The 27,112-nt window shown below is 31.9% G+C and overlaps 1 protein-coding gene across 4 annotated transcripts in view; it reads right to left on the bottom strand.

Moving 5' to 3' along the window:
• The window catches only part of NOVA1 (NOVA alternative splicing regulator 1), a 132,821-nt gene that overhangs the window by 10,145 nt on the left and 95,564 nt on the right, over positions 1-27,112 (bottom strand). For 3 of the 4 annotated variants that reach the window (XM_026664532.2, XM_087951762.1, XM_087951761.1), the window contains exon 4: positions 15,996-16,067. The exons of the other annotated variant lie outside the window; for it this stretch is intronic. In XM_026664532.2, the coding sequence (XP_026520317.1) occupies positions 15,996-16,067 (72 nt within the window). The remainder of the gene's footprint in view (positions 1-15,995; positions 16,068-27,112) is intronic. 4 annotated transcript variants of the gene reach the window in all.

Here is a 27,112-nt window from a genome sequence, read left to right on the forward strand (position 1 = left end):
TTGGATGGGTTGGATGAAGCTTTCGATACGAAAGGCCCAAATGTTGCACTTTCTAACATAGTGCGCTTGCAGCTGTTTTAGACAAATGAGTAATAATTTATAATTAACTTCGACATAATGGCTATGATTGTTGATCAAAATGCTACCCTTTTTCAATGTGCATGTAATGCATATTAAAAAAAAAAGATAGGATTCTGATCTCTCAATCATCCACATATATTTTGAAGTGATTGACTTGAGGTACGAGATGACCAGGCTGAACCGAAGAGAGAGATCAATTGTGTCATCAATTTTGAGTCACTTTGTACCCAGAAGAGATCTAAGTCCATCCCACCTTGAATTCCCCATTGACTCTGATCTACCGCCTATTTGGTTAGAAGTTCAGATTCTCGTAGAGAGCATAAGCTTGCAATACAACTTTGTATTCTTTTGGGCTGCCTAGACTTCCTGATTTTCTTGTGTTTGACAGACTCCATAAGCATGTCACAATCTCCCTTTCTCCATATACCATCATTGGAAATTACACGGTATGAAATTTCCTGAAAGCAGCAGGAAGAAGGTAGACAAAAAGAATTTATGAATCTTTTCCAGCTACATTCCCCATATGCAGTCATTACCATCAACAGTTGGTAAGATATATATTTTATAGTTGCTACTATTTATTTAAGAAGTGATTTGTAAACTGCATTGCGAAGGTTTACATCCCAGAACGTGGTATATAAAAATTGTAATAGTAAATATAATGTATTGTCTAAAAAAATATTATATTACTGAGGAAGAGCGACCATTTACTGTAGAGAAATTGGACATCTTTGGTTTAGTTTTACATTAAACATAGGAATGAACAACTGAAAATCACTGATGTTTCACTTACAAATAAGTTTTTTTAAAAAATATGTCTCATTTTCTAATATAGTTTGACAACAATGTATTTATCAATGTTAAAAAAGAAACATCCTTATTTTAAATTTAATAGGATGTATTACATTTGGTTTCCTAATTCTATATTTAATAGTATGGGACTTGATATATCAAATACAAATAGCCTCCAAATCTTGATTAATATGAAATAATATTTAACATGATTAAATATTAACTACTTAATTATTCATTCTATATTACCTGGAACACAACATGCTGAAATTGCTGCTTTGATATGCCACCAAACGAAAACATTGTAACCATTAAATATAGTGCAGCGTTGCAAGGATAGTTATTTCTATGAAGAATAATTATTAATATTGTCAAGACATGATTAATCTCATTTCTTGGATTCATGTTTTTTAAGTTCAATTTTAATTTCAATTAATTGCAAATTTCATTGCAATTTTTGCTCAAGTGTTTCCCCTACTTGCTCAATATTCTTTCCAATAAAGGAGAATATTTGTAGCTCATGGTTGAAATGAGAGGTCCTTGGTGCTCTCTGAGCTTGGTTGTTTTCTTGCAGAAGTTTCATTACCCAAACTAGATAACATCATCAGTACTATTACTAGTGTGTATGATGTTACAGTACTAGCTAGTACTATCACTGACTAGAAAGCACCAAAGACCCCTCAGTATTCTTGCTTTTCCATTCTCTGTTAACATTATTATATATTTTGACCTCTAGATTAATTCTTTTTCTCATTGATTACACTCTTTTTTCATAACTTATCTTTTTTCCATCTTTTTTCTCACATACTTTTCACTACACTATACTTATCATCTCTTCATATAACACAATAAAACTTGCCATCATAATGCAAGTATGTGAAGAAACCTTAATCTAGTGCATTGCTATGTCTGGCTTCTATTAAAAGAAGAATAGGAATAGTTAACAAAAAGAAATTTAACAGCCAATTTCTAGATGAACTGGGTTCTTGGTAGCTCAGGATGTTTCCTGGGGTCTTGGTAGCTCAGGATGTTTTCTTTATGGGTTTTTCCTGTCCACAAAGGATAACAATTGTCAAGTGATCTGATATCTTAAGATATCACTTTTCTTTCTTTTATTTCCTCAATTCCCATTTCTTCTGCTATTCCTGGGGCATGAAGTTGGATGAGGTGAGAACATAAAGTTTAAGCTGCAATTATTTAAAGACAAAAATAATTAAATCTTAATTAATGTAAGCACTTAAGATAAAATAAGACAATTTATGGAGATTGAAATAGAGCAGAATTATTCTTGAAAGCAAAGTCAAAAGATCATAACATGAAGACATTTTAGCCTTATAAGTGAAGTAGGTATTATCTAGGTATTATTTATATAGAGGAACAAATAATCATTTCATTCTCTAAATTAATACCCATAAAACATTTTAGTTCTGTTGGCTTAGATTTTTACTGTGTTGTTACACTATACCAGATTTTAGGATTTATGTAATTCCAAAAACATTGATACAGAAGTTAAAAAAAACACTAAATGGCAGTCATAAAATCTTTCTCTCTCATGTAAAATATAGAAAAACTCTAAATGGTGTTCATAAGTGTATTTGTACTTCTCTTTTTTATAACCATGATTGGTAAAATTTGTGCTTAGTTAAAGCCTTTTGTTTATTTGTTTTCTTCATACTATATATAGAAGGACTTGGTAGATCTACTGAGAGAGCCAGATACGTAATGGCAGATAAGAGATATTCTAACAGTAAAGAATGTTTTGAAGAAGATATGGTTCTGATATCATTTGCACTTGTATGAAGTTATTATCTGCTCCAATAGTGTGCGCATTAGCCAACTGAGCCTTATTTCATTTATTCGTTGCACATCATTAATTATGAGCAATTTAAAGATTTCCTAACATCAGGGCTGCTAATATCTTTTTCTTGGCAGATTCTCAGACACAAGAAGCATGCAATTAGATGTGTTAAATCCCATGTTATTAATACTTATAAACGAACAGCTGAATAATTTATTAAAATGTAAGTCAGAACTTTCCAAGTTTCTTTCTATGCTGATTTATTTATTTTATTAATTATTGTATTAATATAAGAAAGCTGCAACTGTGAGGCTGCTAAGTTTATATGGCTGATTGGAGCAGTTGGAATTCTGAGAATCTTCTGCATACTTTGTCACAAAATTAGGATGTTAGGAGGTTTATATTCACAAGAGTTACAATGAAGAATACAACATTAATTGATCAAATTGATATGATTGTTTGTGGCCTTACAACCACTTTGCTGCTTTCCATTCAAAGTAGGCAGAGTGAAGGCACAGAATACAGATAGTCACAAACACATGAACACAGCTGGGGTTGGAATTTCTGTCACTAACGATTCAGTTGTAAAGTGAGATGCCATGTGACTGCATCACTTGACTAGTCGTGCTCAAGAATTGCAGCTCATCAATCAAGTACCCAAACCAATGCAAATCACTCTGGGTTTGGTGCCTCCTAAAACAGAACCTCACTAAGGTTAGAGATTGTCTCCAAGTCCCCCCATAGGACTATTTCCCCCCTCTCTGCCCTTTTGTCTGTCCTACATTCTTCAGGGGCAGCAGAATTAATAATTTGGCTCTGTGGCTGCTTGCCACGTTTTTGGAAGCTGCAGCAATCTCAGCCCCAGTCCCAGCCACAGTCATTCTTGCAATATAGGGATACTCCCTTGCAGTACCCTGGCACTCCAAGACCCCAGCTGACCTGTACTTCACTGTCCCAGTGGTCCTTTGCTATCTTATTAATTCTGCTGCTGATGAGGTGTGCCCAGCCTGGCTGCTGAGCCAAAATGGGATTGGACTTCACATTGTTGGGAAAAACAAGCAAAAAACCTTCCATTGTTGCAGCATTCAAGATAGTTAAATATAATTTAGATAGCATATCTGTTAGGTGCATCAATAGCTGATCTGAAATTCATATTCAAAGTGTGTTCATCATTAGCTCCTCAGTAAACTACAATGATATTAAGTGGGAATGATGAAAGCTTTGCCTTAGATTCAGCAATGACTTGCATTAAGAAGTGGGGAAAATGCAAACATGCAAATAACACACAAAGGGATGGGATAGCTAATATTCTAAAATAGAAAATAATCTTGATAGGTTATGGCAGAGGACTGAAAGTAATAGAATAAAAGCACAGATAAATATATGCTTCTACAGTTAGGAAAAACATTAAATGAACTGGGCTTGGTAATAGTATGTGTGAAAAGCTTTGAATTGTGATTAATTACAAGCTTAATATGAGTCAGCAGCATGATGGGCCTGCAAAAAAAAAAAAGCATTTCTAATTTATAATGCATCAATTGAAATATAATTTCAAAATGACAGGGAGAAATTGTTTCACTTTATTCCCCTTTAATCAGAGAAAGTCAACAAATTTGATAAGAGAAGTAAAAAGAAATCCATTGAAGACAGATTGGAAAAACTGGGTATGTTATTGATGCCATGGGTGGTGATAGTGGTGATGGTATTGGGCAATATATCAACATTGATAACAATATATGATTGTGTATTTTTTGTTCCAGAGGACAGGACACAGAACAATGGATTTAACTATAAGTAGGCAGATTGGGTTTTAGGAAAATTTCTTAATAATAACAGCAGTTTAATAGTAACTGCATATATTAAGGGAAGAGGTATCTTCGATTCACTAAAAATTATTAGGAAGATGGTGAACTATCTATGAAAAATGCTTTCATTTCCTGAACTGATCAAGGGTCTTTTGGTCCCTACAAACTCTATCCCAAAATGTTTTCAGCACACTGTTTTATTATGGAGTGATCTGGCATTAAATAACAATTTGTTGTTGTTAGTTGCGAAGTCGTGTCTAACCCATCGCGACCCCATGGACAATGTTCCCCAGGCCTTCCTGTCCTCTACCATCTTCTGGAGTCCATTTAAGCTTACACCTACTGCTTCAGTGACTCCATCCAGCCACCTTATTCTCTGTCGTCCTCTTCTTCTATTTCCCTCAATCTTTCCCAGCATTAAGCTCTTCTCCAATGAGTCCTTCTTTCTCATCAGATGGCCAAAGTATTTGAGCTTCATTAAATAACAATACCATCAGATTTGTTGATTCATTATAAGGGTTAATACTAGAGCTTTGAAGTTTATATGCATACATTCAGAAAAAAATACAAGAATACACTACCCATGCATTGAATCATTATTTGATAGAGTTTACTGATAGAAAAAAATGAGGCCGCTTATTCAGATGACATTTGAAATGAATTAAACAAAGTCATTAATAATAAATCCACCAAGGGCTAAGCTTTTATGATAACAGTATAGTGAGTTTTCAGATTCAAAGGCAGCAAGGCATATTAATATCGAAAATAGAAAAGATATATTATATTTAGATTATACTTATGAGCTTTCTTTATAAATTAGATGTGGCACTGTACAAAACAGTACTTAGTTTTTTTAAAAAATAAGAATTACTACATCTCTGCGGAATAACTTTTACTGTATGTTTTGTTTATTATTTTTAAAAATCTATTTTCATGTTAAGAATTCAAGCTTCATCCATAATCTGAAAATAAATTTTGCCAGTTAGCCTTGATAAAGGAAGAAAAGCAACAATTTAAACAAGAATTAGAAGAAAATGTCAGGCTTGTAACTATGTCACATAATAGATATAAATCACTTCTAAACAGGTTATTAGACAGTTAAACATGCCTCCCAAAACTTAAAAGCCTCAAGCACAAAGGCCAATCAAGATGACAATTCCTATCCTAATACAAAATATCTCAAGTGGGCAAGTTCAGATTTATCTACAGGTATTTATTTATATCTTGCCTTTATTGTTTGTATAAATAACTCAAGGCAGTGAACATAACTAATATTAATATGATACCTTCCTTTTATATTTTTATGATAATTTTTTAAAAGAATATAACAGGGAAGAAAGACCTCAAGGGTAAAAATACTATATTCAATTTAAAATTTTTCACCTATACTTAGAAGTAGCAGCAACCTACACCATTTCATCTTTGGGGAAAATATGTAGATCTAGCTCTGTATAAATATATTTTCTTTGTCTGTGAAAGAGCTTTGCAATTCTTAAAACAGATTTCTTAAAGTATAGTTTATTAATACCTATTATAACAACCTTGACAAAAAATGGTTGTAATTGGTGGTAAAGTAGTAAAGTGAACATATAGGCATGGCATTTAGTTGGAATAACATTTAGTTATTCCAACAAAACATTATAAATATCCTTTCCTAATATGAAATTGATATCCATCAAAGTAAAGCTTATGCATTGTCGCTTCCCACTATGTTAGTAGGATAGATATGAGAGGGGACTGCATTCTTCATTTGTATTCTTATCTAATTATCAGCAGTATTTGGCAAGAGGTCAAGTCTACTTTCATAGAAGTGATTATGTTACATTGTTTCAGTATAGTTGCTAATTTCCAACCCCCAGCCCCTAGAATGTGTCCCAAGCATAAACTAGTCATCACTGATGATTGAATAGTTTCCACTTGGAGAGATTCAGGTAGGTCTGTGAATAGTTATATCTGTTAGTATATTTACATAGTACTTAAATCAACATAAGAGGGTTTGCAAAAACTAACCAACTGGACATATTTTTATAACACAATGGAATGAAAGTGCTACATTTCTTGTCTGACTAAATCAAAAGATGAATATTTGTTTTTCTATTTCTATCAAATTGGTTATTTTCAAGTTAAATTTAGTTCCATTATTTGTTTAATCAATAATTATCTCGGAATGGACATTTATTATGTACAAAAATGTACTATGTATTTTTAATATTGTAACTCTACTAAACCTGATTTGTGAATCAGTGTAATAAAAAACAAATGTGTGTGTATGCATTTTCTGGAAGTACATATTTGTGCCATGTATGTATGTATGTATGTATGTATGTATGTATGTACACACACACACACACACACACACACTGTAGGAAATTGTAGCATTTATTTGTAATAGAATGGAATAGAATAGAATAGAATTATAGAATAGAATAGAATTATTTATTTGGCAAGTGTGATTGGACACACAAGGAATTTGTCTTGGTGCATATGCTTTCCATGTACATAAAAGATACATTGGTCATTTGAAATCAACTACTATTCCAAAACCTTTTTTGTAAATATCAAGTATCAAGCCAGGTAACTCCATCTATCTGGTTTTTGTTACATAAACATATTTGTATTTGTCTGTTTTAAGATATTTTTTATCATATCTCAAGATGATATTGAATTGTTAAATTCAATTCATAAAATTTCCCAACCTCAAGTTACCTGTTATTTAAATTTTTTTCCAGTCTACACATAAGTAAGGAAAGAAGATGAAACAAGAAAAAGAGGGAGTGACCAAGGAAGTTGTGTATTCTGAACACAGTATGTTCATATCATACAGTGACAAAAAATATCATGTGAAATTCTGACATATATTCATCAGCATTGTACCATCACGGGAAAACATAATCGGCATTTCAATATTTTACCTTTATTCAAGCAGTATATAAAGGTGCTGTACTTACACCAAAAAAACTTTATGAAAATTGACCTTGTAATCATTAATTCAATAGAAAATTTATTTAATTTAATTAATTCAATTTCCTTCTGTGGAAAAAGTAAGTACACCCTTGGCTTTAATACCTTGCATTGTCCCCTTGGCAGAAACAACTCATAATAGGTATTTCTTACAATTGTCTACCAGTCTCTTTGACATTTATTTGGAAAAAAATGTTCCCACTCATGCAGATTTTTTTCAGTTATACTATGTTTGAGGGGGTTCATTCATGCAATCCATTTCAAACCACTTCACAGCATCTCAATTGAATTTAGATCTGGGTTTTGATTTGGCTATTCCAGATCCTTACATTTCTTTTTTATTCATTCTTGATGGATTTACTGGAATATTTAGGGGTATTTTCATGTAACAAAGTCCATTTAATTAAGCTTTAATTTAATAATGGTCTAACATTATCCCCATCACTTTCTGTTACAATGAAGAATTCATAGTGGCTTCTATGATGGTGACTGTTCAGCAAAGCAGCTCCAAATCATAACATTCTCTTGATGAAATGCTGTATTTTTTTTAAGTATGTCTTCTGGTAATGTGGTGTAATAACTTTATCTTTGCCATGTACATCCAGAGAAGCTTGTTCCAGAAATCCCACTTTTTGCCTTGGTGTTCATGAGCAAACTTCACTTTTGCCCTACTGTTCTTTCTACACAGAGGTTTCCTTTTAGCACCTCCCACATAGACTTAGCTTGTGAAATTTCTTTCTAATGGTAGATTCCTGCACTTTCACAGTGGTGAGAGCTACCTTTAAGTCATATTATGATATTCTGGGCTCTTTCAATATCTTACACTCTGTTCATTGACTGAACTTGTTGTGTCGGCCTGACCAGGACCAGTTGGCAGTAATTTGAAAACTTTTCCACTTGTAGATGATCTTCTGGACAGTGGAATAATTAAATGTCTGAGATTTAAATAAGAAAGATTCTTTCCAGATCCTCTCTAAAGATGTTCTAATCATTTGCACCTTTTCTGATTCTAATTCTTACTTTAGATATTTCAGATAGTGATAAATGTAAGGGTATTGTTATTTTTTCCACATGCAAAATTTGCATTCATGTTTATTCAAAATGATACTTTTTATACTACCTTTATCAACATTGTTAAAATGAATGAACGTTGAAATAAGTTGAAAAAGTAAAAAAAAAGCTTTTATGGTTTATCGAATTTTCACGGACAATCTCTTTCTGCTAATCTATGTGGAAAAAAATACCCTGCAAAGAACTTCTAGATGGCTAGAAAATGATATACCCTCTCAATAGTGAAACATAGTTTGTGGAATTACATTTAGAAAGTCTTGTCTGCTACCCATAATGAACTTTTTAAAATGTCACTGATATAGTAGAATTTTGTAGCACATTTACTATGTTGTATTTTTAATGCTTTGAGGTAAATTTGTGATACAACTAGGTATTAGGTACAGTAAAAAATAAATATTTTAAATTTTAAAATGAGATACTACCCTTTCCATAAGTAAAAGGTTGCTATGACAAAGTTGAATCACATTTCAGTCTCTCATATGGATAGCTACCTATTTGCCGTTGCTATGACACAATTAAAGATATATGGAATTATTCCATTATTTAGTCATATTGCTAACGATGTATTTAAAATTGCACAATTTGATGAATGGAACAAAATAATTGAAGGATGCCATCTGCCTTTCCCATTCTACAATATGAAAACTATGAAGATTGGGATGGATCTTAGAGATGATATAGAAGCATCCTTGAGGGATGGGATAGTTCCCAAGTGATCTATAGAAGGCATGTATTACTGTGTTTCTCATATTTTTTTAAAAAAAACTTAGATGATTTTATGGAAAAGAAACGTGTGCTTGATACTATTACCTTCAAAAAGGAAGAGGGTGGCAAGCAGTAAGATAGATAGTCTCAATTACAGTGGCAATTGATACATTGTTGGAAGACTTGTTGGAATACTTTCCCCAGCACCTTATTAAAATTAATCACAATAGCATCTTCTTCATCATCCTGCAGAAGGAAGTAGTAGTAGTAGTAGTAGTAATGAACCCTGAGGGCTCTTTAATGCTCTCTGAGCTTGTTGTTTTCTTATAGACATTTCATTACCCAAACCAGGTAACATCATCAGTGCTACTGATCATCATCACTAGCACTGATGGTTTTATCTAGTTTGGGTAATGAAACGACTGCAAGAAAACAACCAAGAGAGAGTTCACCAGAGAGTACCAAAGACCTCTCACTTCAACCCTGAGCTACATTAAAATGAACCTTCCAGTTTCAGCTAAAATAATGTCCTTAGCATTTAGAAAATGTAATGGATGCTCTAAATATAGCCTGATTTCCTAAACCATTGTAAAAGCTTAACCAATTTCAAGAGAAAAAAACCTCATCCCTGCATCCCTTCTTTCTTCAAAGAAACAAACAATTATTACTGCAGACATTTTTTTAAAAAATAAAGAGTGTTCTGGGGAAGGAAAGGACTGGCAAGCTGAGTTTTCTCTGCCTCAGATATTAATCTAAATCAGAGAAGCATTTGGATAAATTTTTGCCTCTTTTGAGATGAAGTTATAATCTCAGAATTGTATTATGTCTAGATTTAAGTAAAATGTGTTTTATTCTAAATGTTCTTTCTCTGATATAGAATTAAGTTGCAGTATGTACTCAATCACCTCTAATGTCATGATTTTCCCACTGCTGGTGTTTTAAATATGTCTACTACATTCCTTATTGTGGAACTGAGACATATTTTAATGATCTAGAATATTAAATCAAGATTATCTGAGGCCTAGAAATGTTCAGCAGTGGCATCATGTTTCAGAACTTTTAATATACAACTAGAATACTCTACTGATTTCAGAAAAGCTATACCATGTAGAATTAGAAAAATTCAAAATCATTTGAAGTACATAACTAAACACATATTTTTTTCCACTTTATGGTATAGAAATACCACTTTTCCCTGTTTCTGATGAAATTAAAAAAAACCTAGATCTTTCACCCACCATATCTCTTTCTACTTATGCACTTGATATGTTTTAGTAATACTCCTTTGATTTTGTATTCTGGTCTCCTTAATTCCACTAAGACAATCCGTTTCTCAGGATATGGGCACAATATATCTTCTGATGTATTATAGTCAGACACATGCAATTCACCTCACTTACATAATGGATTAAAATATCAATATTAATTTTATCTGAGAAAATAAATGATAAAGAAGCAGGATTTTGGGGGATGGGGCAGGAAGGTTGCCTTCAATGCCAATATTGATTCCTGATGACTCCTGCTGGATTTTTGTGGTGTGGTATATCTAGATATGATTTGTCATTGCTTTCTACCTAGGACTAAGACAGAGTCACTGGTCCAAAGTCACTGTGCTAGACTAGACTAGAACTCACAGTTTCCAGCCTGATACCTTAATCTATATACCAAATTGGCTTTCAGTGAAGGAGGACCATTGTAATATAAGTTATTCACAATTCCTATCTTGCTATGTGGAGATAACAAAGGCATGATTATAAACAAGAAATCCACTACAAGTTTTGAAGTCTAACTTAATGTCCTCATAGTGAAAGAAGTATAAGATATAATCAATCTTTACTAAGGGTTTTAATAAAGGAACCTCAAAAACTCTTTTTATGTAATTTAAAATTAGTGATTTAAAATTCCTAGGTGATTATATCCTTTGTTATAACAAAGAAAAAGTATAATGTACAAATATAATAATTCGTCATTATAGTTGTGCTTTCAAAGCTACAACTTTAAAAGCACAACTATAATGATGTGGGAAAATACCCGAACAAATCTGAATACCATACATGTAAGTACGCGCGAAAACTTAAGAAAACATATATATTCCTGATGATAAGTTTTCGCGGGTATTTATATGTATGGTATTCAGCCTTGTTCGGGTATTTTCCCGCGTCATTATAGTTGTGCTTTTAAAGTTGTAGCAATGTTTCGGTAGAATCTCATCTGCCATCATCAGGCTTCTGTATTATGTTCGTCTGTGATTCAGACTTTCACAGCCGTTTCAGTTTTAAATTTGGGGCTAGCCTACTGCTGTGCCAGTATGGTTTTTTCTTCATCCTGATTGGTTGGGAGTCTTGGTCTGTGTTTATTGGTCTTGGAATTTGCTATGTTCTGCTTGATTGGTGTTTCTAATATCTTCTGTTTGTTTTGTGGCTTTTTTTGTCTTGATTGGGTTGCAACATTGTGTTCCTGTATTGGAGGCTTTTAGTGCAGCTTGGCACCGAGTAAATAGACGGCTATCATTTATTAGGAAGCTAGGTTTCATCTGGGTGCCTGGTTGGGGTGTGTTTGAGCTGGAGGTATCAGGGGGGATCTGTTTGTGCCCAGGTGTTTGCCTGGTTTGTGGTGTGGAAATTTTTTTGTTTGTGAGTGCAGGCTTCCAAATAATTAACACATGAAAGCAACAGGTCATAGCATCGACTTAGCACCAAAACTCTAGCCACTATAGAAAACCCCAGCTACAGAATTATCAGAGAAGCCATAGAGATTGAAAAAAGACATGAAAGCATGAATAGAAGAGATGATTCCACCAGACTGTCAATTATTTGGAAGCCTGCACTCACAAACAAGAGCTGGAGGTATCAGGGGGAGTCTGTTTGTGCCCAGGTATTTGGCTGGTTTGTGGTGTGGGGATTTTTTTGTTTCGGCAGAATCTCATCTGCCATCATCAGGCTTCTGTATAGTGTTCATCTGTGACTCAGGCTTTTACAGTGGTTTCAGATTTGAATTTGGGGCAGCCTATTGCTGTGCCAGAATGGTTTTTTCTTCATCCTGATTGGTTGAGAGTCTTGGTCTGTGTTTATTGGTCTTGGAGTTTGCTGTGTTTTGCTTGATTGGTGTTTCTAATACCTTCTGTCTGTTTTTTGGCTCTTTTTGTATCTTGATTGGCTGGCAACATTGTGTTACTTTATTAGAGGCCTTTAGTGCAGCTTGGCTCCGGGTAAATGGACGGCTATCATTAGTTAGGAAGCTAGGTTTCATCTGGGTGCCTGGTTGGGGTGTGTTTGAACAAAGCTGAATGCCATACATGTAAGTATAACATATATATATATATATATATATATATATATATATATATATATATATATATATATATATATATATATATATATATATTTTCTTAAGTTTTCAGGTACTTACATGTATGGTGTTCGGCTTGGTTCGGGTATTTTCCCACGTCATTGTAGTTCTTTTAAAGTTGTAGCAACGTTTCAGCAGAATCTCATCTGCCATCATCAGGCTTCTGTATAGTGTTCGTCTATGAGTCAAACGGCTGTGAAAATCTGACTTACAGACGAACACTATACAGAAGCCTGATGATGGCAGATGAGATTCTGCCAAAACGTTGCTACAACTTTAAAAGCACAACTATAATGACGTGGGAAAATACCCAAACAAAGCACAACTATAATGATGTGGGAAAATACCCGAACAAAGCTGAATACCATACATATAAATACCTGCGAAAACTTAAGAATATATATATATGTATGTATATATATATATATATACACACACACATATATACACACATACACATACATACATACACATATACATATATATATATACATATATATACATACAGTTTTCTATAACTATATATATATATAGTTTTCTTAAGTTTTCGCGGGTACTTACATGTATGGCATTCAGCTTTGTTCGGGTATTTTCCCACGTCATTGTAGTTGTGTTTTTAAAGTTGTAGCAACGTTTCGGCAGAATCTCATCTGCCATCATCAGGCTTCTGTATACATATACATATACATATACATATACATATTTGTTTTCTTAAGTTTTCGCGGGTACTTACAAGTATGGTATTCAGCTTTGTTTGGGTATTTTCCCACGTCATTATAGTTGTGCTTTTAAAGTTGTAGATTCTGCCGAAACATTGCTACAACTTTAAAAGCACAACTATAAGGACGTGGGAAAATACCCAAACAAAGCTGAATACCATACATACATACATACATACATACATACCCATATACACGTAAACATACACACACACACACACACACACACAAACATATATTTTAAGTATTTCTGAAAAGCTGTAACCTGTAATCTGAACACAGTTTTTATGCTTACGCTCTGCACATATTCTGCTAGAAAGAAGTTCCCTGAAGAAAGTTCCCTGGTGAACAACCCAGATTGGATCCTGTAACCTTATCCTGGGACACGTATATTTGCCTTCATTCTTAAATATTTTGTAAATTTTGCCAATTATTGATTTAATAAATTTTACTGTTATTTATTATACATACACAGTTGCTATGGCTTAATGTCATGACTCACAATTCTACAATAGATAAATTGATATAAATAATAATTTAAAAGTGCTAAGCATTACAAAATCAGTTGTTTAGATTGGCAGGCAGTTCCTTACCAAGGGTAATTGGGATCAAGAACTCCATCACTAAACAACACAGTTATAAAAGAGAACATCATGGGACTGCACTTACTGAAGACTGCAGTTCAAAGGCCTAGTTGCTGTTATGTGAATCCCATGTGGTTGTAGTGTCCTACAGTCATTTGATAATCCATTTGCAACCTCCTGCTGGCTTCCTCATTAACTTTTGCTTGTTGGACATCAGCAATAAAGGTGGAAATGGGGGATGCTTTAATGTCATTTCTGCAAACTAACTGCCAAAGAGTTTGAATTATGATTACATGACTGTGGGGACATTGTAAAGGCTGCAACTATGAGGACCAGTCCTAAGTACTCCTTAGCACTACTGTTAGTTCAAATGGTTGATGAATGAGTGGAAGTTAAATAAGGACTACCTATATATTCCATCTTTCAAATTAAAAACAAGACTCCTGGGGCACTAGTAGCAACAAAAGAAAAAAAAAAACCTAATTATTCTTTTGAAGTACAATTTAAAACATAACTAAAAGGACATAAATAGTACAATATTAATGAAAACATTTTAGTTAAAGAAGTGTGTTCTCAAAACCACTCTACGAGTAAGGAGAGGTAGACCAAACACATTTCTAAAGATGATATTCTACAGTTTAGGAGTGATAAGGGAAAGACTTTCTGTAAATCTGAAGAAGTATCTTCAGGAGTTCACCTCTAGAAAGTTTCATAAAAACAGACATAATCCTTCTTGCAGAGAGATCTTAAATCTATAATTATAAAAGCTAAAAGTACACTTTAATTTGTGCCCTGAAAAAAAGACTTTCAACCAGTACATATCTTTCCAATTAGTTATAATATTTTTCTAATATTCCATTTCTTAGCAACACAGAAATTCCTATTGTAGAAAAGAGTGCATAGCAGAAATCTAGTTCTGATGTAACAAGGCATGGATAACTGTTGCCAGCTCAGACTAGCTGAAGAATGAATCCAGCTGACACCTAAACATAATTTGTCACTGTTGGCATCTAGAAACCCAGACACAGGTTAGGATTAAGAATTCCCAGGACAGAGATATGTTATTTCAGGGAAACAGAATTCCTTTCAGAAAACAAACAAACAAACAAAAAAACCTTATACTAACAGTACTTCTATCTTGCTTGGATTTAATTTCAGTTAATTCACCCTCAACGAACCCTAGGGATTGTTTAACAGTATTAAATGTGGAGTTAGACACCAGGGAACCATAGAAATACATCACAAGTTGGATATAAAGGACAAGGAATAGAACAGTATCTATTCTATTGCCCACATTTATTTAAGTTCTCTCTTAAAAAGCAGTTTTATTGCACTTATCTTACTTTTCCATTTGCATAAGTAGAAAAGCAAATACAGATTTAATTTCACTTTCCTCATTTAAGCTTCTACTGTAAGAAACACAATAGACCTTCCAATCTTCCATATTATAAAAATCTGGAATCACAGATTCCAGAATAGACCTTATTTAGCAAAAGAAGCAAATATAATCTACTTTAAATAAAGATAAATATTAATTATAAGACCTACAATAAAAGATATCACAACTTCACAGTTGAAATTTTTACATCACCTTTTACTTTAATAGTAAATACAAAACACGTTTTTTGAGGGTGTCAAAAACCTTTTAAAATTTGAGACCTTAAATTTGCTTTTTTTAAAGTGAGGTTTTTTTTTCATCCTCCCAGCCTCATTGTATACATAGTTTTTACTACTACAAAAATAACTCTATATAAGGTATACTCTTTATTATTATCAAGTACCAAATCTCCTTGAAAAACACATAAAGCCCTAGAAGTTTCATGTTGCATTTTATTTATACTGCTTCAGAGATATTTAACATCTCTAATATGACCCAAAAAGTTGCTGCTCAGAAGAAATAAAATATGAATATATGCAATGAAATTGCAACCTCATAAGATTCACATGCCATGTTGATAAAATGAATTTGAGTTATTTATTAGGTTAAAATGATATTATTTGAGCAACAGCATTAAATATTCATGATTATGGGTGCAAATGAATAAATAAAACCTCAACCCACCGTATCTTTTTCTCCAGTTTGCAAGCCACTTGTGAAAAATATGGTGTAGATGGTAGAATGATACTATACCTGATTAGCTCTGGAGGTGGTCATGGGATCAGATGGAGAGGACTTGGTGGTAGTTGGGGATGATGGCAATGTCTGGGAACAAAGCAGTTCAGGAGCAAATCAACCTCAACAAGCCTTAGACCAAACAGTCAAAAAAAATAAATAAACAAATGTAATGTAATATAAAATTAAATAGAAAAAGCCTGAAAAACTAAATTTTATCTTCCTCATTGGAACTTAATGGAATTTAATGCCAATCAAGCAATAAGTAATGCATGTAAGTATGCATGCATACACATGTAAAACAAATTAATGGCTTAAAATTAAGATGGTAAACTCACAAAATAAAAAAATACACTGCTACTATGAATATTTCTCCAATAATAGTTTCTTAGGACTAAAGAGTAGTAAATAAAAATTCCAACAAGTTCAATGAGCAGATGTACCACCAATTCTGTTACCATATACTTGGAAAAGTAATGATTGCATTCTGATATATTATATTTTTGTCACAATACTACATCTTTTGTCTTACACAATTAAAATATAAATTTAGATATATTATATAATAAATGCATTATATAATATGTATACATTGAAATCAAATTTCAGTAACACTAGAATTAGTGCTTAAAATGAATTTATGTCAATTTTAATCTTAAACTATTTAAAATCATATAATGAACAAGAATTGATTTCACATAGTACTTTCTAATATGGGAAAGTCTCAGTTACCAATCTAACATAACTCTAATGAGAAAGCCAGAAATCAACTTTCAAGATAAGTTTTTTTAAATGTTGTTTTTAATGTAAGATATTTTCTGTATATTTTAAGCTTTTCAACATATTAGAAATAACAACAACAAAATAGATTTAACATCAAATAATATAGTAAATAATATTTATAAATTTATCAACATACCCAAACTGTAAGTATCTGTTTCTCTGGTTATTGTTATGTAAAAGTTTTTCTTGGTTTATGCAAATGTTATTCTGTAGCATATAGAGAAGCTCTTAGCTTGACCCATGTCACTTTAAAAAAATCCAGTTACAATAAAAAAAGTTGTAAACAGTTCAGTTTATGGTACAATAAAAAGGTATAAATTACTTTAGAGATAAAGATCACAATTAAAACAATCAACTGTCAGCGCTATAACATTTCTACTTCTTAAAATCAGTACAGAGACTGGGGAAGAGGAAACACTGACAGGAAATCTATTACTATGGACTAGAATAACAATTGGAAAGCTCTTTCTCTTTAAAAGAAAAGTTATACTATATACAGAAGTGCTAAAGAGATATTTATATTTTTTTGAAAATCTCTAGGGAATATGTTCCCAAAGACACTTTATGGTTTATTTCACTTAATAATTCAGGTATGAAGCACTCTGATAATGTTCAACATGGTAATTTTACAAAAATTAATAACTATTCCTATCTCAATGCTAAAGAAAATAACTAAACTTCGATAAATTTAGTTTGATAAATTTAAATAAATTTAAATTTGATAAATTTCAGCACTGTTAATTATGAAGAACAAAAACAAACAAAATAACTGTGTTTTTTAAATATATATAACAGGGTAAACATTACCAAAAACATATAAGACCTGATAAAATTTCCACAATAATCACAATTCCATAAATACATAAACAGTACAACTTTTGTAGTAAAATAACAAAGATTCTTCTAGTGGATATGCACTCTACTGTCCTGTTCTAGTGTCCTTTTCTGCACAGATGCTATAAGAGATTATAACCAGGAGAAACAGGTAAAAAGTGATGGTTCGAAAACTTGATGGAAATTTATTTCTCCACATAGCAAATAAAAATGGCAGATAATGAATTGAGAAAGCAAAGCTTTAGAGTGAAAAAAAGTCTGAGGAGATCTGTATATATGTTACGGTAAAGGAGAAAAGACATATTAATGCTACTGATAAAAATTTAGTGCTACTTCCATGTATTGTCATTATTGTCATCCCCTCCCCAATTTTGGCAACTGAATGTATACCACACCAATGGTCAATTTCCATCTTTCTCCTTTCATAACATTTGTTGGAAGAGCAACAAAATGGGGGGAAATGATAACAAATAAGAGATGTTAAGATATCTTACAGAACAGAGATGCCAGAAGGAAGAAGGAAGATAACAACATTTGGAGGAAATACAGTTATGAACAGAATATTCATTCACCAGCAAACAATAACATTGTATTGCAACTAAATTTCACATATTGATATTAACTATTTTTTTCAATATACTCCTAGTTTCATTTATTACTGTACTGTAGTACTTTCCACTGTACAAGTGCTTTTTTTAATTTTAAAATTATATTTCCTTACTTTAACTTAAAATGAGATCCAATATATTAAGAATGATATATTAAAGATGGAGCCAGAATTTGTTCAGCTACACTATCTATCATACCTAATTATTGGCTACCCTCAGTGAGGCTGATGGAGTTTGAGTCAAACAGCATTTGGAGGTCACAGGTTTCTTATATCCCAGTTAGCGTACAGTATGTCTTTAATAGGAACACCATCTATACTATAATACTCAAATTGCACCTGTTTTTCATAAAATGATAGTCTTATTAATACAACCTTAATTCACAGGACCATTTGTTCCATTCCATTAAGTTGATATATGTTTGAATAGGTAATAAGCTATATCTTTTCCTTCCTTTTATTAGCCTGTTTTCATGTAACATTGCAACAAAACAGGGAAATCAAGGACATAAGGAAAGAGAAAAGCACTGAACTAGAAGAATATTGAAGTCTATTTTCTCCAATAATTTCAGGTTTAAAATAAGGTAGGATTTGATGGCCATCTTTTTTTTTCTAAAACAGTGCTGCTTCTAATACATTTATGTATTTGATTCCACTATCTTCCATTAACTGTCTTGTCAGTTAATGTTTCTTAGTTTATCTGTAATCACACATTTACACCTCCTTATTTCTAACTTTATTACTAGATGAACACAAGGAAAGTAGACTGTCTGAAATGGAGTTATTACAATAACTCCAAATAAATATTTAAGGTAAGAGAATCAAGACAACCTCTTCTTCTGAAAACACTAATAAAGCAAAGTGACTACAGATGCACACTCATACAGAAATAGCCAAGGACAGCTTTCAAAGCAATACATGATCCCTGTAAAGGGACATGGCTGCTTTAATGATCTCAAGGAATATTCTTCAATCATAAAAATATGCTTTCCAAATAATGTATTTTGAATATTCTACACAATTCTAATATATAATGCCCACTGTTAATCAGCTCTTTCTTATGGCAAACTATTGCCTTAAATATGCTGGAATATGATAGTACAATAACTGAGCACAAAATGATTTCATGGGTGGATAAAGTTGTCTTAAAAACATAATATCAAAATATAGATGTTGCTTACTGAAAAGTAGCATGTCATAAATAAATAAATGTTGGTTTATCTCCTGTTGCTGAAAGAGGAAACAGCAAAAATGAATACTAAACATTTGGAATCATGTAAGATAAATATGATAATAATGCTTCACACCAAGCTACTAATATATCTTTCATTAAATAATAAGGAAGAGTGTCTAAATATCCACAAAACTGTAATTAAAAAAATGCAAAATATGCCATCCATTTTTCACCATTAAAACATATGGATAATCCTTGGTTATAAGAATAAATAAAAACTTTATCATGAGTTACAATGGAATTAGAATACAAATATCATTATTATTGGATGAAATTACCTTAACATTAGGATAACAATCTGACTTAAAAAATGCTCAGTTTTACATATTTTAATATCATGAAATTTATAGCCACAATATTTTTGAAGTAACATCATATTTTAGATATATCATATATCAAATTAAATAATTATATAAGAGAGAAAAAAAAGGATTTTAAAGAACTGGTCACCTACTTTTATGGAGTCTTATATTTCATTAAATGATTAATTGGGAATACTTTTAATTGATTAGAAATAATATATTACCTAATTAATCATTGAAACATATCAATTCTACTTAAAACCCAAGCTATTATAGTAGCAGAACAAATAAGATGTTAACATTTAGCTTAATTACTTTAATTCTACAAAAACATCAATGGTATGATTAGATTTTACTTGTATTTAGGTAGTGGCAATAAACCATAAATATGCTTACATTATTAAAAGATAATTCAGGTCAAAGGCCAAGGCATTATGCACTTTCCAGCTATAACCCTAAGTCAAAACCTATGCCATTCTTGATGCAGTGGCTGTAGGGATGGCCCAATAAAGAGCAGCAGAATTAAGATCAAATGAATTAAGATCATATATCCACTGCATAAAATATTCCACTGATAATCACATATTATTAAAAAAAATATTAAGATATAAAAATAGCTTACCTGAAAGCATTGTTCTTCAAGAGTGGTCCATTAATAAACCATATTTATGGTTTATTGCCACTACCTAAATACAAGTCTTTTCTAAAAGGTAAAAAAAACTGTTAGGGTTAAAAAAAAGAAACCCATGTTTTTTTCTTGTCAACAGATTGTGTTACTTATAGGAATATTCAACTGAAGTAACACTAGTTAAGACAGAACAAGAAGAGGACTAGTTTTTTTCTCCAAGAAACAATTTTTTTTATTAAGTCATAATTGTAGGTGACACCAGGATAATGCTCAATGAAGAATGTGAAAAATGCAATATTAGGCATCAAACAGCCATTTGAATGTGCAAGCCGATGGCAAATTTGCTTTTTTTGATTAAGAGTTTAACACATTTTAGTTCTGTAGTTATTCAATTAGATAACTCCATAAATGCTAACTATTTGGGTACTAATTCATTGACAATAAAAAATTTAAAATATATAAAGACCTGAATAATATACAATAAAACTAGTTGCAATAAGATGAAAAGAATATATGGAAGTTTTTTTCACTACTTTCAAACTAATTCACAACCAAGACTTTTCTGGATTCCTTCCTGAAACTAAGCTGCAGAGGGATTACCGTGTGTGTCTGTGTGTGTGTGCACGCGCACACGCACACACACATACACACACACACGTGTACATGCCCGCACATGTCCACATATGAATATATATACACACATATAAAAATGTCTGCCTGCCTACCTACTTTCACAAAAGGAGAGGGAAGTCTGAAGAACTGGATTACTAGAAAGTTACCTAAATAGATTATGGGAAATTTTCAAATGATATTGCAGCTCAACGTAGGCTTTGTCATTCTCACTATAGATATGCTTCAGAAGGGTTCAACTTTGGCAGTTTTGATGAGATGTAGTTTTATGGCAATAGTTACCATCTAAAAGTTTTACTCTCAGAACCTCTGTTGAATGACATATTTAGAACTGACAATTTTTGCTTCAGTTTTTAAAGAATAAATGTGAATACAATTGGGGAAAGGAATTTAATTCTGATATTTGGCCAATTAAGTGGTAAGTAATTGCTTAGAGGAAAAACATTTGAACAAAAATTACATCAGATTAAATCTTCCTCTTTTAATTAAGTAAATAGTTAACTAGAAATAAAGCAACTACTAAGGAAGAATTCAGCTCTTCCCTCTTCCTTTCTCTCTGTGTATGTGTACATGCATATATATGTTGTTTAATTAAGAGAACTTTGCTCAAACTTAACTCTTTTTTTCTGAAGAAGGAAACTGCAGAAGAAAAATAAAAGCAGCTGAGTTTATTCTCCATACTCATGTTAGTTAGTCCACAGTAAAAAGTATAACAATTTATTATATGATTTCTGTTGGGATTTGAAAATTAAGTTGGAATTGCTTTTATGTCTGTAATTTGTTTTTAGAACCGAGAGAATGACATGCAAAAAAAATATCTAAAATTTAATTTAAAACTTAATTTAACCATGCCACTAAATTATAGAGTTTGGTCTTAAAGCTTGAGGTCTTAAATATTAGACTATAACTCTTAACAACTTCATATAAGAAAGCTAGTAGTAGGGGATTATAGAAGTTGTAGTCCAATACATAGGGGACCGTGCTGGGGAGTTATTTATTTATAAGTTTTGATAATCTTTAAAACAAAAGCTTGATTAATGAACTGCAATTCTACCCATTAAATTACTAGAATAAATAGAATTAGAGAACTGATCTTTATCAAAATATTAGATTTTTTAAAATTAAATGTTTTAACAAGCATGTAATGATTTATTGTGGGAATGAGGAAGACATCTGCTTGCATGCTTCCTACATTGTGCATCATAATTTATCTTGTTTTAAATCTCTTTAAAAGAATCCCATTTTCTTCCTTCTGCTAATTTCTTAATTGGTTCTTGCCTACCTTAAAATAAATTTACCAAAACCTATTTAACTGACCAGTATAAGCAAGCAAATACATGCACATGTGTCCATGCATATAGGCAATGCCTTTTGGATATTTCAGAACAGTTTTTTTAAGTAACCTGTTATCATGGCTCCATGCCCTCTGTTTAGATACTTCAACTTATCCTCTTCTTCCCCCAACACCCAAAAGCTGTTAATACGAGAACCTTTATTTTATATTTGTACAGATGGTCAGTTACTGTAGACACAGAAACCCAGATCCACACATGCTGGCTCAGTGTTGTAACTCAGACCTCTTCCATCAGCCACTTTGCAGAATCTTGTCAGCTTCAGTCCTCACAACTATTTTATAGCTATTTGGTAAGGAGATATTTTAAATATATTCTCCCTCAGAAAAACAAAAATAAGAGGATGCATATTGTTTATATGGAAATTCCTTATTAATGCTAGACTTCCTTACAAATAATTTTAATCTATTCATTTGATATTTTTATTTCTCATAACTTCCTTCTTAATTGTGCCTGACCAAGCAAATTTCTCCTAGAGCTAGGTAATTTTTCCTTTTGAAATGCATAGATCCATTCCATCTAAAAATATCTAGCGTTAGTCAAGTGTTGGTTAAGAAACTAAGATATTAATCAATAGCAGTATTACTTAACAGAACCTTGAATCTAGATAATGGAAATCCCCTAAGGCCTGGTTTAGACTTCTGGGCTGAAACACAACGAATTATCAAAAGACAGTAAAATATAGAATGATGTATGTTAATAAAATATACCTCAAATGGAAACATGGAAGAATGTTGGCAGCAAGTCAAGGGTAGCTATGCTTATAAAAAAGGAACAGCAGAGTAAGTATGACAGAATAGTATCAAACAGTAACAAAACAAGCAAGAATAAGGAACAAGCAAGGAGGAAAGGAAGAAATATCTAATTGACTAAAAGAAAATGAAAACCATAAATTTAACTCATGAAAGGCAGCTGTTCTCAGGATGGGGCAAAGCACTCATCAGACAAAAGTACAAACTGTAAGTATCAATCATTTCTAGACTATAGATTTTTCACAGATAGGAACAAAAGAGTTATATGCTAAGATAGGTATCTGGATGGAAATGTTGGAAGAAAGCCTAACAGTATGGGCTCTAGCAAACCTATTCTCCAAAATGTATATTTCTTCCAACGAGTCACTATCCAGTTAAGTCTTCAATCACTGAATTTTGGTGTACTGAATATTGGCTCAGGATTTATATTGTCAGTAAGTATGTGTTGCCTTGAGTTCTATTGCCAGGTAGAAAAGTAGAGCACTGGCAGTAGAACATAAATTTACAGGTAGAGAGTGAGGGAAACCAGGGTAAAAGAACTGGGATTTTCGAAAGACACCTTTTCAGAGAGACCTCAAATCTAATGGTGCTCCTGCACAGGACAGCATTGTAATTCAGGTATTTTGTAAATAGAAAATGTAAAAAAAAAAAAAAAAGTCCTGTGAGTGGCTTAAGGAAGAAAATGAAACATTTCTTCTTCAACAATTTCAAAACAAGTAAGACCATTGAAAAGTGATTGTTGAAGTATTTTCTTGCCATTTACTAACTTGCTTGATGCTTCCCAATTTAGTACTATGCCAGTTGTTGTTTTAAAAATAATGGTTAAGAAAAAACAAAAACAACCCTAAAAAAACTAAATTAAAAAGTAAACAACAAAATCACACTATATTGCATATAAAGAAAATGTGGAGAAGGGGGAGGGTCAGTTTTTAAATAAATGATTAAATTTTGACCAGATGATTGATAGATAGATAGATAGATAGATAGATAGATAGATAGATAGATAGACAGACAGACAGATAGATAGATAGATAGATAAGATTGCAAAGCCAGGTGATTATAGAAAAAATAATTCATCACTGGCTTTACAGAAAATTAGACTAGCAGGAAAATAGCAAGAGAATTAAGTCAAGGGCAAACAAGTGGCAAGGGAGCAGTGGAGCAAATAGGCAATTGAGGTAGAGCAATCAATAGCTCTATCAGGAGCTGCTTATACCCTGAATCTGCCTATCCAAGAAAAGGCATAAAAATTCTGTCAGACTTTTGCTCCAACAAATGGTGCTTTTTCAGTTTGCAAGTTATGCTGACAAAAATGACAAAAAAGATACTGAATAATAAAGAGACTTCTTTGTGGTGTTTATTAGTAGTGCTTTATGCAAATTATCCTAAGTAAAAAGCTATCATTTCTATGTAGAATTGAATATAATAATATGCATATACTTTCACACACAAAAATTATGTTTAATAATAAATGCTTATTGCTTTTTATAAATACTTTGTACATTAGCCTAAAGAAAGCTAGAAATGATTTAAAAAACTACTTTATATAGAGGGGAAAAATTTGCATTTGGAAAATGCTTGTATTGCTAGACCTTTTAGCAATGGAATTGAAAAGTGACTATAAAATTAATTCACTTTTAAGGGTATCTGTTTTGGCAGTGGCATATTCATTGAATCCGTTTTAGCTACCTTTTAGCAAAGCTATGTTTTTATTCTCTATGTTTTAATTTTTGATAGATACTGAAAGAAAAAAAGTCTCTATATATTTATAACCAGGTTTCCCTCTATATACTTATGGAATGTAACAATACAATGAACATATAAATCGTTTTTGAATTATCAGCTCTGTACTTAATAAATATTTTTGAGACTTCCACATATTAAAGCCATTTGAACATTTAAGAAAAAAAACTTTTTAAAATTGTTATAAAATATTTTAATTATTAGAAAATTCACAATATTTATTATGACAAAGATATATTTTTTAATCTGAGATAAACTGTAACCAATCTATAGGTGTCTTCCTTCCTATTATTAAGTCTTCTTTGGAAAGGAAGGTAAACAGAAATAATTCACCAGTTATCTGAATCAAATAGATTTCATTATTTAAAATGGTAAAGTATGATGAAATTCTAATTTACCTTTCAGTATATGTATGGAATATGAGGCAAAAGGTTAATTTCTTAGTTAAGTAATGCCAATTTTTCTTATTTAAGAGCATTTGTAATCCAATAATATAAGGTACTATTATATAACCCTCTTATTTTTATTAAGTAGTTATGATTTAATAAAGACCTATTTTCTCTCTGTTCTTAAAAAGAAAACTGCAAGTATGTACTAGCTGAAATGTTTAAGATTATGACTTTATATATAATTAATATAAATGTCTGCCACGTTGAGCTCATCTCTTGGGTAATGGTTTACATTTTGGCAATAATAATATTTCTTTAGAAGCCAACAAATAACATATGGAATCTTCCTTCCTATGCTGATATTTCCCAGTAAATAGTATTAAGATGGGTACTGTATGGGATGTTGGACATAGCATACAGCTTTCATGTTTGGGAGCCATTTAACATCTATCTTTCATGAATTTATCAAGCTTTAAAAAAATAAATCTAAACTGACTCATTATTGTGACTTATAATAATAAGTCCTGCATATACCTTAACAATCAGATACATTAAAATTTATGTATTTATGATAACCGTATGCTTTCCCACAACTAGAATTATCATTATCATAAGATGACATCGTTCTACTACCAGTATTATGAAAAAAAAAACACTCCTTATTCAGTTTTCTCAACACCATGTATATATATTTTTTCCCAAGTACTCAAGTCTTTCTAATCTAAAATCCACTTTAATTGCAATAGATATAATTTTGTAGAACATGTAGGACAAGCCTATTTTTAAAATCATGTCATCATTCAGTTCTGTTTCCTGACAAGTAAAAGTTAAATATATAAAAGTGGCTGAAATTGCCAGGAGGCATGAGGAGAAAAAATATAATTTGACACAGCTTGCTCTTGCAATAATCCCCCAAAACATCTTTACAACAGTATAGAACTAAGGATAAAGAGAGGTTTTATTTTTCCTTATGCATCTGATTATCTCCAACAGTAGAAAATGATATGATATGGGTAATATATTCTATGACATGAGTTCAGTTGAATATAATAATTTTGGAAAAATCAGTTCATCAATTTCAAATGTAATGGATTATTAATGGAGATAAGAAAATAGTAGACTATATATATATGTATATAAAATGAAAGGCTTAAATTGTTGACTCCAGTAATGCAGATTTTAAACATACTACAGAATAGGATTCAAATTATTTCATAAAAAAAATCAGAAAGGAATAGTACTCATGAAAATTGTTGGACAAAGTATACAAGTTTTTAAAGTAGAATGATACTTTATCCCAGTGGTGGGATGCAACCGGTTTAATTACTGGTTTGGTGAGCACGCACAGCATTAAAAACCACCCATTTTAAGCTTAAAAACTTACCTTCTATGTCAGCGCTGGTGAGTAAAACAGCTGACGCGTGGCAATACGCTGGGCCGCGCGAATCAGCTGAGCTAAAAACAGGAACTCTAGGATAGGAAAGGGCAGGGGCGAGTGGGCGGGGCCAACTGCTACCCGGAACTACTGGTTCATTAGAACTGATGCGAACCGATAGAATCCCACCACTGCTTTATCCTTACTTATGCTTAAACAAAACAATAAAACAGTTTTACAGATAGCTAACTTATAAACTGATTTAAAAATAGCTACACCTGGAAAATGTTGAAAGAATAAAAAACATTTTTCTAGCTTTACATCTAGTATGTAATTGTTACAAATAGCAAAACACAAAAGGTAGCATATATATTTAAAATTATTACATCTAATCAAATTTTGAAAAATACCAGAAGCAAAAACAGTGCTTCAAAAATGTTTTACTTTAAGCTTACATTTAAATCTTTTTTGTAATGTTCAGTTGAGAAGATAAATTCAAATTTGAG

Source organism: Notechis scutatus, chromosome 1 (assembly GCF_049901735.1).
Source record: "Notechis scutatus isolate UNSWTSFEM ecotype Mainland chromosome 1, rNotScu1.2, whole genome shotgun sequence".
NCBI classification, from domain to species: domain Eukaryota; kingdom Metazoa; phylum Chordata; class Lepidosauria; order Squamata; family Elapidae; genus Notechis; species Notechis scutatus.